Source organism: Vigna unguiculata, chromosome 2 (genome assembly GCF_037176805.1).
Source record: "Vigna unguiculata cultivar grain cowpea cultivar isolate G323 ecotype 2 chromosome 2, ASM3717680v1, whole genome shotgun sequence".
NCBI lineage: Eukaryota > Viridiplantae > Streptophyta > Magnoliopsida > Fabales > Fabaceae > Vigna > Vigna unguiculata.
Window position 1 is genome coordinate 29,736,140 of NC_140793.1, and position 15,430 is coordinate 29,751,569.

General features: G+C 30.3%; 2 protein-coding genes across 2 annotated transcripts; both read right to left on the minus strand.

Moving 5' to 3' along the window:
* Window positions 1-732: 732 nt before the first annotated feature.
* ABCE2 (RNAse l inhibitor protein 2) lies at window positions 733-6,330 on the minus strand. The gene is made up of 12 exons (XM_028058240.2): window positions 6,071-6,330; window positions 5,891-5,976; window positions 5,704-5,801; window positions 5,506-5,623; window positions 5,333-5,422; window positions 3,414-3,718; window positions 3,105-3,300; window positions 2,551-2,736; window positions 2,194-2,466; window positions 1,557-1,802; window positions 1,311-1,446; window positions 733-1,230 (listed from the first exon to the last, which is right to left on the minus strand). The coding sequence occupies exons 1-11, from the start codon at window positions 6,171-6,173 to the stop codon at window positions 1,327-1,329; spliced, it is 1,821 nt and encodes a 606-aa protein (XP_027914041.1). The 5' UTR covers window positions 6,174-6,330; the 3' UTR covers window positions 733-1,230; window positions 1,311-1,326.
* A 4,546-nt stretch (window positions 6,331-10,876) lies between these two features.
* LOC114173825 (uncharacterized) lies at window positions 10,877-12,991 on the minus strand. Its single transcript, XM_028058453.2, has 3 exons — window positions 12,800-12,991; window positions 11,947-12,314; window positions 10,877-11,474 (listed from the first exon to the last, which is right to left on the minus strand). The coding sequence occupies exons 2-3, from the start codon at window positions 12,269-12,271 to the stop codon at window positions 11,209-11,211; spliced, it is 591 nt and encodes a 196-aa protein (XP_027914254.1). The 5' UTR covers window positions 12,272-12,314; window positions 12,800-12,991; the 3' UTR covers window positions 10,877-11,208.
* Between the last annotated feature and the right edge of the window lie 2,439 nt (window positions 12,992-15,430).

The following is a 15,430-nucleotide window of genomic DNA, read 5'->3' on the forward strand; positions in this document are numbered from 1 at the left end:
ACAAAACTTTTTAATATTTGTATAAATAATTAAATTGTATAGTTTTTTTTTATTTGAACATATCATATTATTTAAAATGCTCATGTATTCAAATTTTTATTACATTAAATTTGACTTCTACAATTTTTATATAACATTATATAAAAAACATTAGTTTCTAAAATATACAATTTTAATCTTTTTTAAATTTAAATTAAACCCTAAACCCTACATTAATTAAAAAATAACTAACAAATACTAAAAATAATGCATTAATTACATCTATAAAATTAAAATAAATAATAGTGGGTAAAAATACCAAAACGAGTAACAAGGAAAATATTAAATGACATAAAAATAAAGTATATTTTGAAAAATTCAAAAAAGAATACTTTAATACATTCAACATATCTATCAAATTCTTTACTCAATCTAAATTATAAGTAAACTAACCTACTAACAATCTTATTATGTTACCAAATATTCATGTTTTGTAGTTATTTCTTATTGCAAGAGAATGAAATGAAAAGTTCCGATAATAAAGTTAAATGAAATAATTCATAAATTAAATTACATGAAATAATTCATAAATTATTTGTTATATTCTCATTTCAAAATTTCTGCTACATCCAATCATCATTAACCACAGAACAGGATGAACCACAAGAAAAAGTAGACATTCGAAACTACCATTTTAAATTGTAGGACAAAATCACAACGACTATACTTCTATTGTATCTGTCTAGCCAACAGTTGAATCATTAAATCGACAATAATCTCCATTTTTCAAGAGTAAAACAATATTCATCAAGATTAACAACTTTCTCAACGGCAACATATTCCAAACAGACAGTAGATATCTATCTAAATCAAGTAGCATGGGAATGAAAGTAAACTTCGATACATACTCAACTGAAATTATATGCCGAAGTGGCGATAAACCCAATCTGACGTCATGATGTTCCAATGGATTTGGGACATTCAATGAAAATCTCGACCAATTAAACCCATGTAATATTCAGATTCACCCACCCAAGTCGTAGCAAAACTGGTGATAAGTAACTGCAGTAATATAAGGGTAAATGTACAAATGCACCAACCAACATAAGCATGTATGCAGGCTCTTCTATTCACTGAGAAAGTTGCCATTGGTAAAAATGGCAATCTTATATTTCAAGGCATCAAATTAACCAAATCTGAGATCCCATGAAAAGCTCAAACTGATGCAATGTTGTAATGGTGAAAGAACAACTGCAACACAACAAAATATAGTCAGTTTCCATGTGCCACGTCATGCGTTCTAAGAGGAATAAAAATGCACTAGGACGAACCAGCCTGAGTATGGAATCAGTCATCAAGGTAGTAATAAGACCCAGCAGACTTTTGTTCTCTGTCCTTGGTTGAATCAAGTTTGTTGATCCTTGGGCGAAAATTAGTTGGGTCTCTTCTAAATGTGATATCAAGATGCTGCAGAAATGAAGGAATACATTATATATATTATGCATGTATAAGCAAAAGGCACAACAGATCGAAAGTTAAAAGGTATAGGTACCAGAACAATGTATGATGAAACTCACCGATAAGAAAAGGTTCATCCCAGACAACAATGATTGAGGAGAATTTGCAACACAATCAATTGATGGTTGACCCGCATAAACAATAACTCTGTCTGCGAGATAAGTTGCCATGATGAAATCATGCTCAACGACAAAAGCCGTTTTCTTTGCATGAAGAATAAACCTCTTGATCACTTTAGCAGCATGAATTCGCTGTTCAGAATCTAGATATGCACTTGGCTCATCTATCAGATAGATATCTGCAGGCTGTTATGGTAGGATAGCAACAGATCAGAAACAAGAGGGATGCATGCATCTTAAGGGAGATCAAAGCACACAACAAAACCAAGTGGTACAATTCAAACAATCTGGCAACAGAATTAGCATGGATATGTCTACAGGCCACTAAAGTAGAACAGTAATGCATCAGGAAATTGCTATCTAGATTTAAGAGACAGGAGGCATGCAACAAATCCATGCAATCCCACAAAAGTTGACAACGGGATTAGCACCAAACTCATTGTCACTACATGGAATGACACCGGACTTGACATTAGTTGCCTATAGAAAACAGGACGAAAGAAGTATGGGAAGAGCAACAAGGATAGAGGTGAATAAATAATCTAAAAACAGTTCTAGTGGACGAAACTTATAATACCTTGCCAAGACAGAGACACAGAGCAACTCTCTGCAACTCTCCTCCAGAAAGATTCACAACTTCTTGGTCCATTAACTGTTCGATAAGAAGTGGCTTCATCACATCTGAAACAAACTGGGGATGAGTATATGCATCACGTATTTTTTGATGTAGCAAGTGCCTAACAGTTGATTGGAACTTCGGACTAATCTTCTGAGGCTTGTATGAAACATTAAATTCAGGCATCTCCACATCAGATCCACCTTCTATGCTGTCAGGTTTCAATAAACCAGCCTGGATAATACCAAAGCAAGGTTAACACCAAAGCAATAAGTATTACTCAGTTTCATCAAGAACTAAGTATGACCAAAAGAATACCAGCATTCGAATGAATGTTGTCTTTCCTGTCCCATTCTCACCCAGCATCACAATAATCTGAGAATCAGTAAATTCTCCTTCAACTACACGAAGTTTAAAATTGCCTTGAGTTTTGGTCATTGTTGGGTACTTATAACGAGCATATGTCTGAGCTTCCTCAGCACTTTCCTGTGGAGTCTCAGCAACCTAGACACAGCAAGAGAGCAGGGTGTGCTTTGATAAAATTGAAAAACTGTGGATTTTAAAACTCGGTACTAAAATATACAGTAATGAAAAGTCAGCACTGATTTATAATGTTTAAAAATATTTCCCTTTTAAGGTATAGAAAATATGAGCATCTAATAATATAAATGATGTGACACTACATGAAATCATTTTTGCCGAATATATACAGCGAACTCCCACATACATAATATTTACAGTTTTTCACTCATTTTTTGCATGTTGAAAAAATCACCACTAAATTTCAGCACCAAATATTCTCATTTACCTCACCAGAATGGTTTAGAATAATAACCAAATGAGAGGAAGGAGATGCATGAAGCATAATATACCTTAAAGGTTAGTGAATCATCCCGGAACCTCAGATTTTCTGTCGGAACAAAGCCAGCCAAGAAAATGTTAATTCCTTCTCTGACAGAGAAAGGAAGTGTCACCACTCCATATGCACCAGGTTTGCCGTATAGACAGCAAATAAAGTCTGATAAGTAGTCCAAGACACTGAGATCGTGCTCTACAACAATTACATAACTGGAAAAAGAGAGAAACAAACATATTCATGATATTGGAAGTAATTTGGTGAAGAACATATGATACAGACAACATTTTTAAGCATGCAATACTAAGAGAAAAGGGCAAAAAACCTATTAGGCCTAAGCAATGATCGAATAACTTGTGCAGCTTTCAGCCTCTGTTTCACATCAAGATAACTAGATGGTTCGTCAAACATGTATATCTCAGCATTCTGGATTGCAACAACCGCAATGGCAAACCTTTGGAGCTCACCACCTGAAAGATCCCCCACATTACGATCTATAACTTGATTAAGCTCAAGATCAGCACAAAGCTCCTTCTTCATGTCTCTCTCATCTTTCTGGTCTAGCACCTGGCCCACATTTCCTTGCACAGCTTTTGGAATATGGTCAACATACTGAGGCTTGATGATAGCCTACATAAATCATATACAAATATATTAAAATATAAATAGCTGTGCAAATGTCGTTAACATACTAAGATTGCTGATACTATATATATATATATATATATATATATATATATATATATATATATATATATATATATACACACACACACACACACACACACTAACTATATTAAAATAAGTGCAAGTACTTGAAAAAATAAAAGCCATATTTTAATCATAACACTATTTTAGTGTGATCTGGAAAAAAAGTCAACTAACTAGATTTTAATGAACGAATATTCAGAGTGAGACATCAAGTAAGGATAAAGCAAAATTTTTAGAAAGGTTAAAAATTATGTAGGATAACTACCGAGGGATTACAATGCCTTCAGTTCAAGCACGCATCTTTATATATTACAAGGCCTTCAAATTTTGTATTACCATAATAACTATAATTATGTAGGACAAAACACAAATTATTCCATTCTTGAACATTACTTCTTTAATTTCAGGAAGTGAATTTTCAAAGAATAGTAACAATGAATGAATTTCTCAGATGAGCATGTATGGAATTAAAACAAGGAAACATTAAAAGAACTGAGACACCTAGCGGTGGCTGAACCCATTCCTAGTTGCTTCCTGCCAACTTCTAGTCCCCAAATGATTGACTCGCTTATAACATTATATTATTATTAGACATCCCCCCTCCATGTCTACCATTTTTCCTCCAACTACAAACTAGTCATTTATAGTATATGTGGTCTACCTTAAAATATGCATTTTGTGAAATGTAGTGAGACAATTTATTTCTTAAAACAAGGCATTTTGATGTATCAATCAATGTATGACACAGAGTCATTCATAGTAATTTGGTTAATTAGTATTTAAAACAAACGAAATAGAGCAATAGTTATAGCATTTCAATTTCAATAATGATACAGATTACAGAAGCAACAAATATCATTAATCAACTTGTGCTCTAACCATTCAGTTTTACGCTTGAACTTGATTGTTTCCTCATTCTAATGCGCTAATTAACTATTTTGGATTTATGATATTATCTTTGGATACCTATATATTAATTTTAAATGTTTATTGATCTTCATATATAAACCTATAACTTCTCTTTTATTGTAATACCTACAGTTTTTAAGTGCACTTTTGGGGAAGGGGGGCGGGGTGTAGTGCATAAATATACGATGTTATTTACAGCTAAATACATCATGCTTCTCCGACTATCAGGCATCACCATTGGTCGAAATTTTGCGATGGATAGTTTCCTTCCCACCGTGAGCTGCACTCCACCATAAATAAAGTTGCAGTACAATAATAAACTCTCCTAACTTCATTCCCAAACAACACTATCAATATCCCAACATATCCCAACTACGTTCCCAATTCCAACATTAACCTATCCCTCTCAGCCGAACCAATTATAACAAACTAGTTCCACGGACTAACATCACATAATTAACAATAGGTCCAGTGAGTAGAATAATGGGAAGAAGAAAGCAAATCCAGATCATTAAATCACACTGGTATCAATGAGCACACCACCTAGTCAGTATTAGACTGCCAGAGACTAAAACATTAAGACATCACCACATGAATCATATTAAACAGGGATGCAGACTTCACCTTCAAATCATCCTCGAGAATACGGGTAAAGTAATTCTGCAGTTCAGATCCTCGAAAGTATGTCAAAATTTCCTGCCAGTCAGGGGGATTCTGCCACCAAAAACAAAAATCAAACAAGCGCAACCAAAACCCAAACAACAAAGCAATAAAGAAAGGCAAGTTCAGGCTATTACAGTAAATCGACCCAAATTCGGCTTCAACTTCCCAGCCAAAACTTTAAGGGCAGTGGACTTCCCAATCCCATTCGTCCCGACCAACCCAAGCACCTGCCCGGGCCTTGGCACCGGCAACCTGCCACCACAACACAGTTCATCAGAAACACCAAACCCACAGCCTCAAATTTCAACCACGAAACAACACAGTGGACTAACCTATGCAGCTTAAAAGTATTGGGACCGTATCTATGAGTAGTATCCTTATCCAAGTCCTTTGGCAAGTTGATAATCTGAATAGCTTCAAAAGGACATTTCTACACAAACAAACAACTATCTCATCACATGAAAAAAAAAAAAAAAAAAAAAACACCTGAAAACACAGTAACAGCATCTCCAACAATACCTTCACACAAATACCGCATCCAATGCACAATTCCTCAGAAATGTAAGCAATCTTGGAAGCTGAAGTAACCTCAATACACAATCTACCTGTAATGACAGCGAGTTCCCGTAAAGCCGTCCGAATTGAGGGAGTGAGGAAAATTAGGGTTTGGCATCGAAAGGAAGAAGAATCAGATCTTACCGGTTCTGACCACTGGACAACTCTTCTTGCATTCTTGGCGGCACTTCTTGGGTTTGCACCTGTCGTTGCTGACTATGGCAATACGCGTCAAGCGATCGGCCATGGCGGTGGAAGAGTTGAAGAAGACAAGATTCGTTTACCCTTTCGAAAGGAAGAGAGCAGAGCCGTGACAAAGGAAAGGCGTGTGGTGAGAACGTTTCGGACAAGCATATAGCATTAGGGTTACTTGCTTCAACCTGCAACTGTAATCGGGTATATGGGTTGGTTTCAGTATCGGGTCGGTTTTACACGAATTCTTGTACTAGAGTCTTCCTGTATAAACAAAAACGTATTTTTAATCATGATATTTAATCACAATAATAGTATTTCATTACAAAGAACTGTTATTATTACATAATCAGTTTTTCTAACACACTTTAAATTTCTTAAATAAATAATGTTAATTTGCATATATTTATTATGTGAAAAAAGTGTTTAATATTTAAAATTTAGTTTTTAATTTATATATTATTTTATATCCTGTCTTTACGCTTCATCTCCTTTTTAACTATTTCTGGTAGTAATGGCACCTAGGACTAGCGAGTGTGATTATTTCAAGTAAAAATTTCATCTAGTATATAATTAATAATTATGAAATTTTTGTCATATTTTCTTATTCATTGTTATATTTAAATTTGTCTTTTGATTATTTTATCTTTTAATTAAACATTTTTTATAAAAAAAATAAAAAATTATATTAAAATAATATACATCTTCTTTTTTATTTTATATCAAATATTAATAAAAGTTTTATACTTATATATAAATTCCAAATAAAAATAAATAAATAATAACTACATAAATGTTAAATGATTATAAAAGAAAAGTAGAAAGGATAATGTGTACTTAAAAATAAACTACAAAATTGAGAGTAAAAGATATTAATATACATAAAGTGTTTTTAAATTACTTACTCAAAGTTATTTTAATATTTTAAAATGAACATAAGTTTAAAGATAAGGAAGGACACATGTAAAAAATGATATATAAAAAATCAAATATTATTTATATTTATATTGAATTAATGTAAAAAATTTATGTCAAAACTGAAATAGGTTCACACAGTACCTATATTGTTATAGAACGACCAAAACTAATTTTAATAACTTGAATTGATTAACAAAAATCACTAAACATCAACTATTTGTTCCAAAATCATAATACATGGTTTGTTAAATTAGATGGTTCCTTTTAAACTAATTTTTTATCGTTAAAAAGACTACTTAATTATTTTTGGAAAAATATGAATCATATTTGTATTTCAAACACAAAAGAACGTTACTTTATTTTATTTTTTCTTTTATTTTATTTTTTATATTTTTTCAGATAATACATAATATTGATTTAAATGTGTAGAAATCTAAATCTAATTAAATTTGATTGATTCTTATATTTAAACTGAAAAAAAAAAGAACATTAATTTTCATATCGATTCAATTTGAGTGGTTGTTTTATAAAAAAAAAAAAAAAAAAACAGTTCTTAAAATATGCTTTAGTGCACAACATTCCAATTTGTTCACTAAAAATATCCTTTCATGCAAGAGTTAGTATTAAATTATCTTGAAAATGGAAAAAAAATATATAAAACTAAAATAAATATTCTTTAAATGTCATTTTTTATCTTACATAATATATGTATACAAATTATCTTTAAGAAAAAATTGTTATAGTATACTCAAGAAACACTATAGAAAAACTTTATATAATTAAGCATATTTAGATTAAGTTATAGATCGGTAATTTTTAACTTTTAATTTAAATATAAAAGAGTATGAAAAATATTTACACTTTTCAATAATAAATTATCAAATAATAATTTATTTATCATCAAATGATTGAGTTAAAAAGATCACAGTGACGGTGTTTGAGACCATTACTAAACTCATGACATAACTCTTTTGTAGTTCTTTTAGTAAGTTAACTGTTCTGAAATATTCCTGATATTGATAATTTACTGAAAATAAATTATATAGAGATGATATCAATTTTACTAATTTATAATAAAATTTAATTAATAACATGGAAAGATTATTACAATGAAAATATTACTGTCGTTATTTTATTTTACTGTTTTCTTATTTCTAACCTTATATGATAATTGAAAATGTTACAAATCCGACATTAGACACTACCTCATTAATAGATGATTAAATTACACATCTACTATTTTAATTTTTTTTTTTCCGTGTATTTTCTTTTTATTTTACTTTTAATACTGATAACTATTTTTCAGTTTAATAATTATAACAATCAACAAAATAATATTTTTATAACTATGTTTTATATAAAAAAAAAATATGTAGGACTGAGATATATTTTAAAATGTATTACTTTTCAATTTAGGTTAACATTATCTTTCATTTTGTTCTTCAAATTATGGATGCCGTGTACGTTGAAATTAGTTATTGACATTAAAATAATATGACTCTAATTAAAGTTGTCAATTTGATTCAATCCATAAGGTTTGGTCCTGGTCCACCTAGATTAGGTCAAAAAAGCCTACAAGGCCGAAAAGCTCACAAAAGTCCTGTGAGTCAGAGTCAGTCCATGAACTTTCTTTATAAACATGACAAATATTTTATTAAACCTTCGATTTAGGTCGCCATGTCTCGACAATCAGTCTTGGATCATTCATCTCGTCAATCACCCTGACCCGACAAATATCAGTCGTCGAGTCGGTTTGTTTTCAATGTGGCCAGTCTCAATCATTGGTATCTTGACCTTGAAACCGAGTTGGTCCGTCACAATCATGGGTTTGGGTCTGGCCATCTCGATCTTTTGTCTAACCTGACCCGATCGTCCAATCTCAACCTTCGACCCCTTCGACTCGTGCCGACTTGTTTTCATCTTTTGGTGTGACTTGATCCGATCATTTAGTCTCAACCTTCGATCTAGGTCAACCTAAAACGACTTGACTCTTTTTTTTGACTCATGCTCAAATATTGGTTTTAAGAATTAGTTAAAGTATTTTAATATATCAAACCCACCTTAACCATAATTCTAATTCACTTAAAAGGGTGAGATTGATTTTTTTTTTCCCCTCATTTGAAATGTGATCAAAAGAGCTTAGAAAAGAGTGAGTTAAGACTAACCATAAACCATTATCCAAAATAACATCTCTAATTGTAATAAGTGACAACACTAACCTACTAACCTACTTTATTAAGAGTGTCTATATATATATAATACCCAGATATGTCCTATTTATTAAACTTAAACTTTGCAAGATTACCTTATTTTAAGATTTTTTTTATATATTTATTTATCCTTTGCTATTTTTCTTTTTACCCGTATGTCGTTCCTATATATGCCAAGGTGTTTTCCACCCCTACATATACACTTATAATGTTTGTAACCGTTATAGTAATTTATTCTGTTTGTAAAGAAAATTACAAAAAGAATTGCAATATGGCCTTTCTCTCGCTCATGTAGTCATAGGAACTTCCATCCCTTTTTTATATTTGTCAATGGTTTGACCAATGATTTAATTAACATTAGGATTACTTTTACAGGGATAACCTCACGGTTTTTTGTGTATGTGTAATTATACTTTTATTTACAAAAATCATAATTTTAATAAACATAAATAACTTTATAAAAAAAAAGAATATTTGATATTATTTTTAAATTAATGGATTATGCAATCACTTTTTATTAAAAATTATACAATTATATATATTTTTAAATAATACAACTATTTAAATTTGATAAAAAGTAAAATCATCTAGTTAAAAATGTATCAAAATTCATTATAAAATGATGGTTCCTTTATATAACATATAAATTTAATAAAAGATAGAATTATTTAATTAAAACAACACTAAAATTTATCAAATATTTATTTTTGTAATATATATATAGTTAAATCCTTGAAAAGCTTAGAAACAAAAAAAATAATAATAACACTTTTAATCAATCGGTTTGCAAGTTTAAACCAAACTAGGAAACTAGGTTTCAATTTTAATTTGTTCTGATCTAAAAACAAAATAAAACTCATAATGGTAAACAGACCCTCCGGGAAAAAAAAAACAAAAATTATACTAATGAATCAATGCAGTACCCTGACACCAATTCCTGCAATGTATTGCTTTCTGCTCTTATAAAATGAATAAATAATGCATAGTCACAAATTGATGCAGATCTTTATGTTGCAGTACTACTCCAAACTTTAGTGTTCATGAGCATTGTATACCAAATAGTTAAACAGAAGATACAGAGGCTTACTACCATTAGGCCATTTATTCACATGTTATGTTCTTGCCTTCAGCAAAAAAACTAACAGGCTTAACAAATTCTAAAATCTGAAGAATTAAAATCATCAGCTTAAATTATTTTTAATTTACATAACAATTTTATAAAACATCTTTTAATCCTACTACACGATGAAACAAAAGATATAAGTTGTCATTCATACTAAAAAATAACTTTTTTTACTCTACAGTAGATAGAAATAGAATATAGTATATCTATCATATGTAACAATAAGCAAATAAACATTAACCATACACGTCACATTAATTTTATTATTTTAAAAAGGTAAATAGAAATATTGGATGCGCTGATGGAACCTGTCTACAAGGGGAAAAGGAGGACAAAATGGTGATGAAAAGATGGTGTCAACACAACCCTTTTGACTTTGTCCCATTCAAACAGCATTCATCAGAATACTATATGTTATATATGAACCACCCTTGAACTATTTTAACCAGTACATATACATACACAAATATACAGTATATATAAGATATAAACTATACATACTAGATATTGGGTTTAAGGTCTTCTTATAAAGACAGTGATGAATCCATTCTCATTTCAGTAAAATCAACCCAGGCTAAAACTAAAATGGTACACATAAGAAAACACAATAGACATGAATCAATCCTTTGCTAGAGGAACTGCAAGCTTGCAAATATTATCCAGGGATCTATTTGCCGTTCATAAGGAATTGATGATGCATCTTTGTCTGACTCAAAAAAATAATTAAAAACACTAGAGTTCCACCAAAGTATGGATAGACATCAAACAAAGTAGAGTTTATTTATAAAGGCAATCCGCACCAGCATTTAGAACAGCTGTTGCATATACTCAAACTATCATCATTTCCACTTCTTGAACATACCCTTGCCGAACTTCCCGTGCTTAAATTTTCCATGCTTGCCAAACTTCCCATGTTTGAACTTGCCATGGTTTTTGAATTTGCCGTGCGGCATGTGTCCATATCCACCATGTCCACCATATCCACCATATCCATGGTGACCGTGGGAAAGATGATGAGCCCCATAGGCAGCTGCTGCTGCCGCAGCACCACCTGCAAGCAATGCTCCTGTCCCTACACCGCTGTGTCCACCAGACCCATGAGATCCTAATGACAAAGCATGGAAGTTAGCTTCCTTAAAGTATATTATTAAAAATTCCAATAGCTGGGAAAAAACTTTTAAATAGGCAATGCATAAGTCAACTGAGTTTAAATATAAACATCAAATTTCAAGCATAGCAGAGGAGAGTCATGATACATATTGAAATTATGAAAACATCACTGTAGACAATATTAATTAACAAATGAGAGCAACAATGTGGCCATAAAGCATTACAACCCATTACCACGGGTCAGAGTTAACATATACTATCCATGAATTGTTTATCAGCAAAAACATCTTTATGTTATATGGAACTTGTAATGTAAATCATACAGCATATATTTTGGTTCAAAAGACACCAAATAAGATCATTTTAAATCATGAGCTCCGTGTAACTTCAAGAGTTATACAATTGAATTGCAACCATTTGTCGATTAAAATATTTAATAAACATATATAAAAATGATGGAATGATACCATGTGGAGCAGGATAACCATGTGGAGCAGATGGAGCAGGATAGCCATGTGGAGGGTAACCCGCAGGAGGGTAACCCCCGGCAGGAGGGTAACCTGCAGGAGGGTAACCTGCAGGAGGGTAACCTGCAGGGGGGTAACCAGCTGGAGGATAACCACCTTGTGGAGGGTAGCCATGTCCAGATGGGTACCCTTGAGGAGGAGGATATGCCCCTGGAGGAGGGTAGCCCCCAGGAGGATGCCCATGAGCAGAATGAGCTACTCCATAAGCCAGATTTGAGAACAGTCCTTTGTCTTCTTCATCATGCTTGTCCTTGCCACCTCCCATCTTTCAAAGGTAAAAAGCTGATGGATGATTCACAATCAGGAATCTGCAAATTGAAAGAGGAACACATTAATCACATATCTCTGTAAAGAAAACAAGAAACCACACAAGGCACATACTGCTTTACAAATTAAATAAAATGGGCATTCTCCAATCCAACACAAACATTAAACAATCCCGTACAGATCTTGCGTGAAAACGGAATGTGAAGACGAAATTTTATTTTCACTGTCGTTTATGATTAAACCATTGTGAACACAATAACATCAGAAGGTGCGATATTTTAGGAGAACCCGTTATCAGACAACATTAGCCTAAACATCACTGAATGATCAACCATAACAAAGAAACATTGAACCAGCAGTCATGTATACATCATGAATTAAAAAAAAATAGCATCGCAACTACAAAAAATAAAAAGGGGAGGGGTTTGCATGCAGATGAAGAAGGTAAAAAAACACAATTGAATGAAAATTGGTATTTAAGAGGTACGAATGATTGGGAAAATATAAAGACAAAGAAATAACTCACATATTCGGATTTTGCAGAAAGGGAGGAAGAAATTGAAAAGATTGAAAGAAAGAAAGTGGGAGAGAAATAGGTATTTATAATAATAAGCATTAATATTGCAAATAGAAAGGAGAGGACGTGTCTGATAGATGGTCAAAAAGAGGGTGGATGGAACGCGTCTCTGACGCGCATAAGCATGCAATCCAGTCCTGGTGGACGTGGAATTTCCAAAGTATACCTAAAAACTCATTTAACATTAATTTTTATTATTATGTATTTCTTTTAAATGATACATAAATTCCTAATTAGTGATACACAAAAATATAAATTTTGATTTTTGTGGTGAGAATATCAATTTTATGCTAACCTCGTAAAAATAGAACCGTAATATATTCCTTATGTAAGTTAAGGTTATGTTGTGATTGAATTTACTTTTATCACCTTATTATCATTAAATTATGTATGGAATAATAAAAATACATTCGTATGTGTGTTTATTTTTATAATTATAAAAAATATAATTATTAAATTATGTATAAATAATTTTTGTAATTTTATTGTAAATATATTTTATTTGTATTATAAATAGTTTATAATTAAAAAATAGTTAAATTTAAAAAACGGACAAACTTAAAAGAAAAATAGCTAAATTTAAAAATAGTAAAATTAATAATATAACTATTTTAATTAGAAAATATATTTAAAGAATAAGTTTAAAAGATAAAATAGATTCCACATAGAAGAATTGTTTTTATATTTTAATTAAAATATGTAAAAAATAAATTTGAAACACCAAATAAAATTCATTTGTTTGTATTTATAAATATTAATGTAATTCAAGACATATGTTTAATCATCCAAATTCATTAGGAACTGTGTGTATTTTAAACAACTCATTATTTTCAATATTAAAATATTTAAATTGTTCTTCTATGATATTTTTTATTTTGAAATATTTTAAAGTATATTACTATTTTATCTGATATATTGAGTTGGTTGTTTCACATAATTGAATAATTTAGCAAGACAAAACTGAAATATTCATAGTTTTATTATTTTGAAGGAAATTGATTTGACTAAAGTTGTGTTTGGACTGACAAATGAATTTCAAGGACTGAATTTGAAAGATCTGAAGTGAGTTAATATAAAATTATAAAAGCATATGCCGAAATAATAATAATAATAATAATAATAATAATAATAATAATAATAATATCTTAGTAACTGCAATGAATATGTCTCAGTCTGATTCTAATTTAGAGGCTGAAACGGAAAGAAAGTTTTTTTTTTTTTTTAAAAAAAACATTGTACTCAACCCACTTGATTTACTCCATTGGGACCCTAGATTCTAATTTCATCACCACCGCTCTAAAAGAAAAATAAAAATCTAATAACCTTTTTTATATTCATCAATTTTGGTTGATTTACGGTATCCAGTTCCATTCTAAATAAAATAAAGCAAAGAATCTGATTCATTTATATTTATATGAGAGGCTCACAACATTCACTTTAGTTCTTGGAAAGGGAATTTTAGAAGGATAACTCATTTTAATAAAGTTTTTTAAATATTATGAAAAGTATATTAGTAGATAAATAATTCTAAAATAAATGAAATTTTGAATTATAAAAGTACTTGAACTTTCAAAAATTACATTGATCAAAATATGCATGCTTAAATAGGATTTAAAGTGAGAAATAAAGTGATTTCTGTTTCTTTTTATTAGTGATATATTTTAGTTTTTGAAGTTTTCAATTGCTTAAGATCTTTATATTTTCCAAATCAATAATACTTTTAACAACAATAAATAGCAAGTAAAAGGAAATAATTTAGTGAAATACTAATACAAGGGATTTTCAAGTGAACTTTATGAGATGTGGAGGTGAAATATGATTATATCCAAGGATTTTTAAATGAACTTTATGAGGAAATGTGGAGGGGGAATATGATTTTATCCAGATAATTAAATTAATTTTTCAAATAAAGTAAATATTCATTATAACTTGAATTCAATATTGTGATGCATTACATACGATAATTATTACACATTTAACTATTTTATGTTTGATTAATTTCATTATAAAAAATAATAATTGTTTTCATACACGCTCTAATTCAAAGATAAATTCAATAATAGTTGAAAGGTTAAAAAACGTTTTATCCCATTCTCATGTATTGATTTAAACAAATAAAAGAAATAAAGTCTATACTTAAAAAGACGACATATCTACTAGCAGAGAGAGAATCAGTTATCTTTTATATATATATATATATATATATATATATATATATATATATATATATATATATATATATATATATATATATATATATATATATATATATATATATATATATAAAATAAGAACAGTACACGACAGTTTTTCGTGTGCATGTGTTTAGTTTATGAAAAGTCTCAAAAAAGTATCAAAGAAGTTCAAGAAGAAGTCAATAACGCTAAACACCTGCTTTATCAAAAGACACCCTGACCAAAAAAGGAAAATACAACAAAGAACTTGTCTGAAGCAAAAGTAAATTTGTTCTCAATTGCATTCTGTTCTTTCATCTTAGTATATAATATACATTTTAAATTCACTATTTACATTGTAATATAAAATTAGTTTCACTATTCATAATTTTCTTTCAATTTAGAA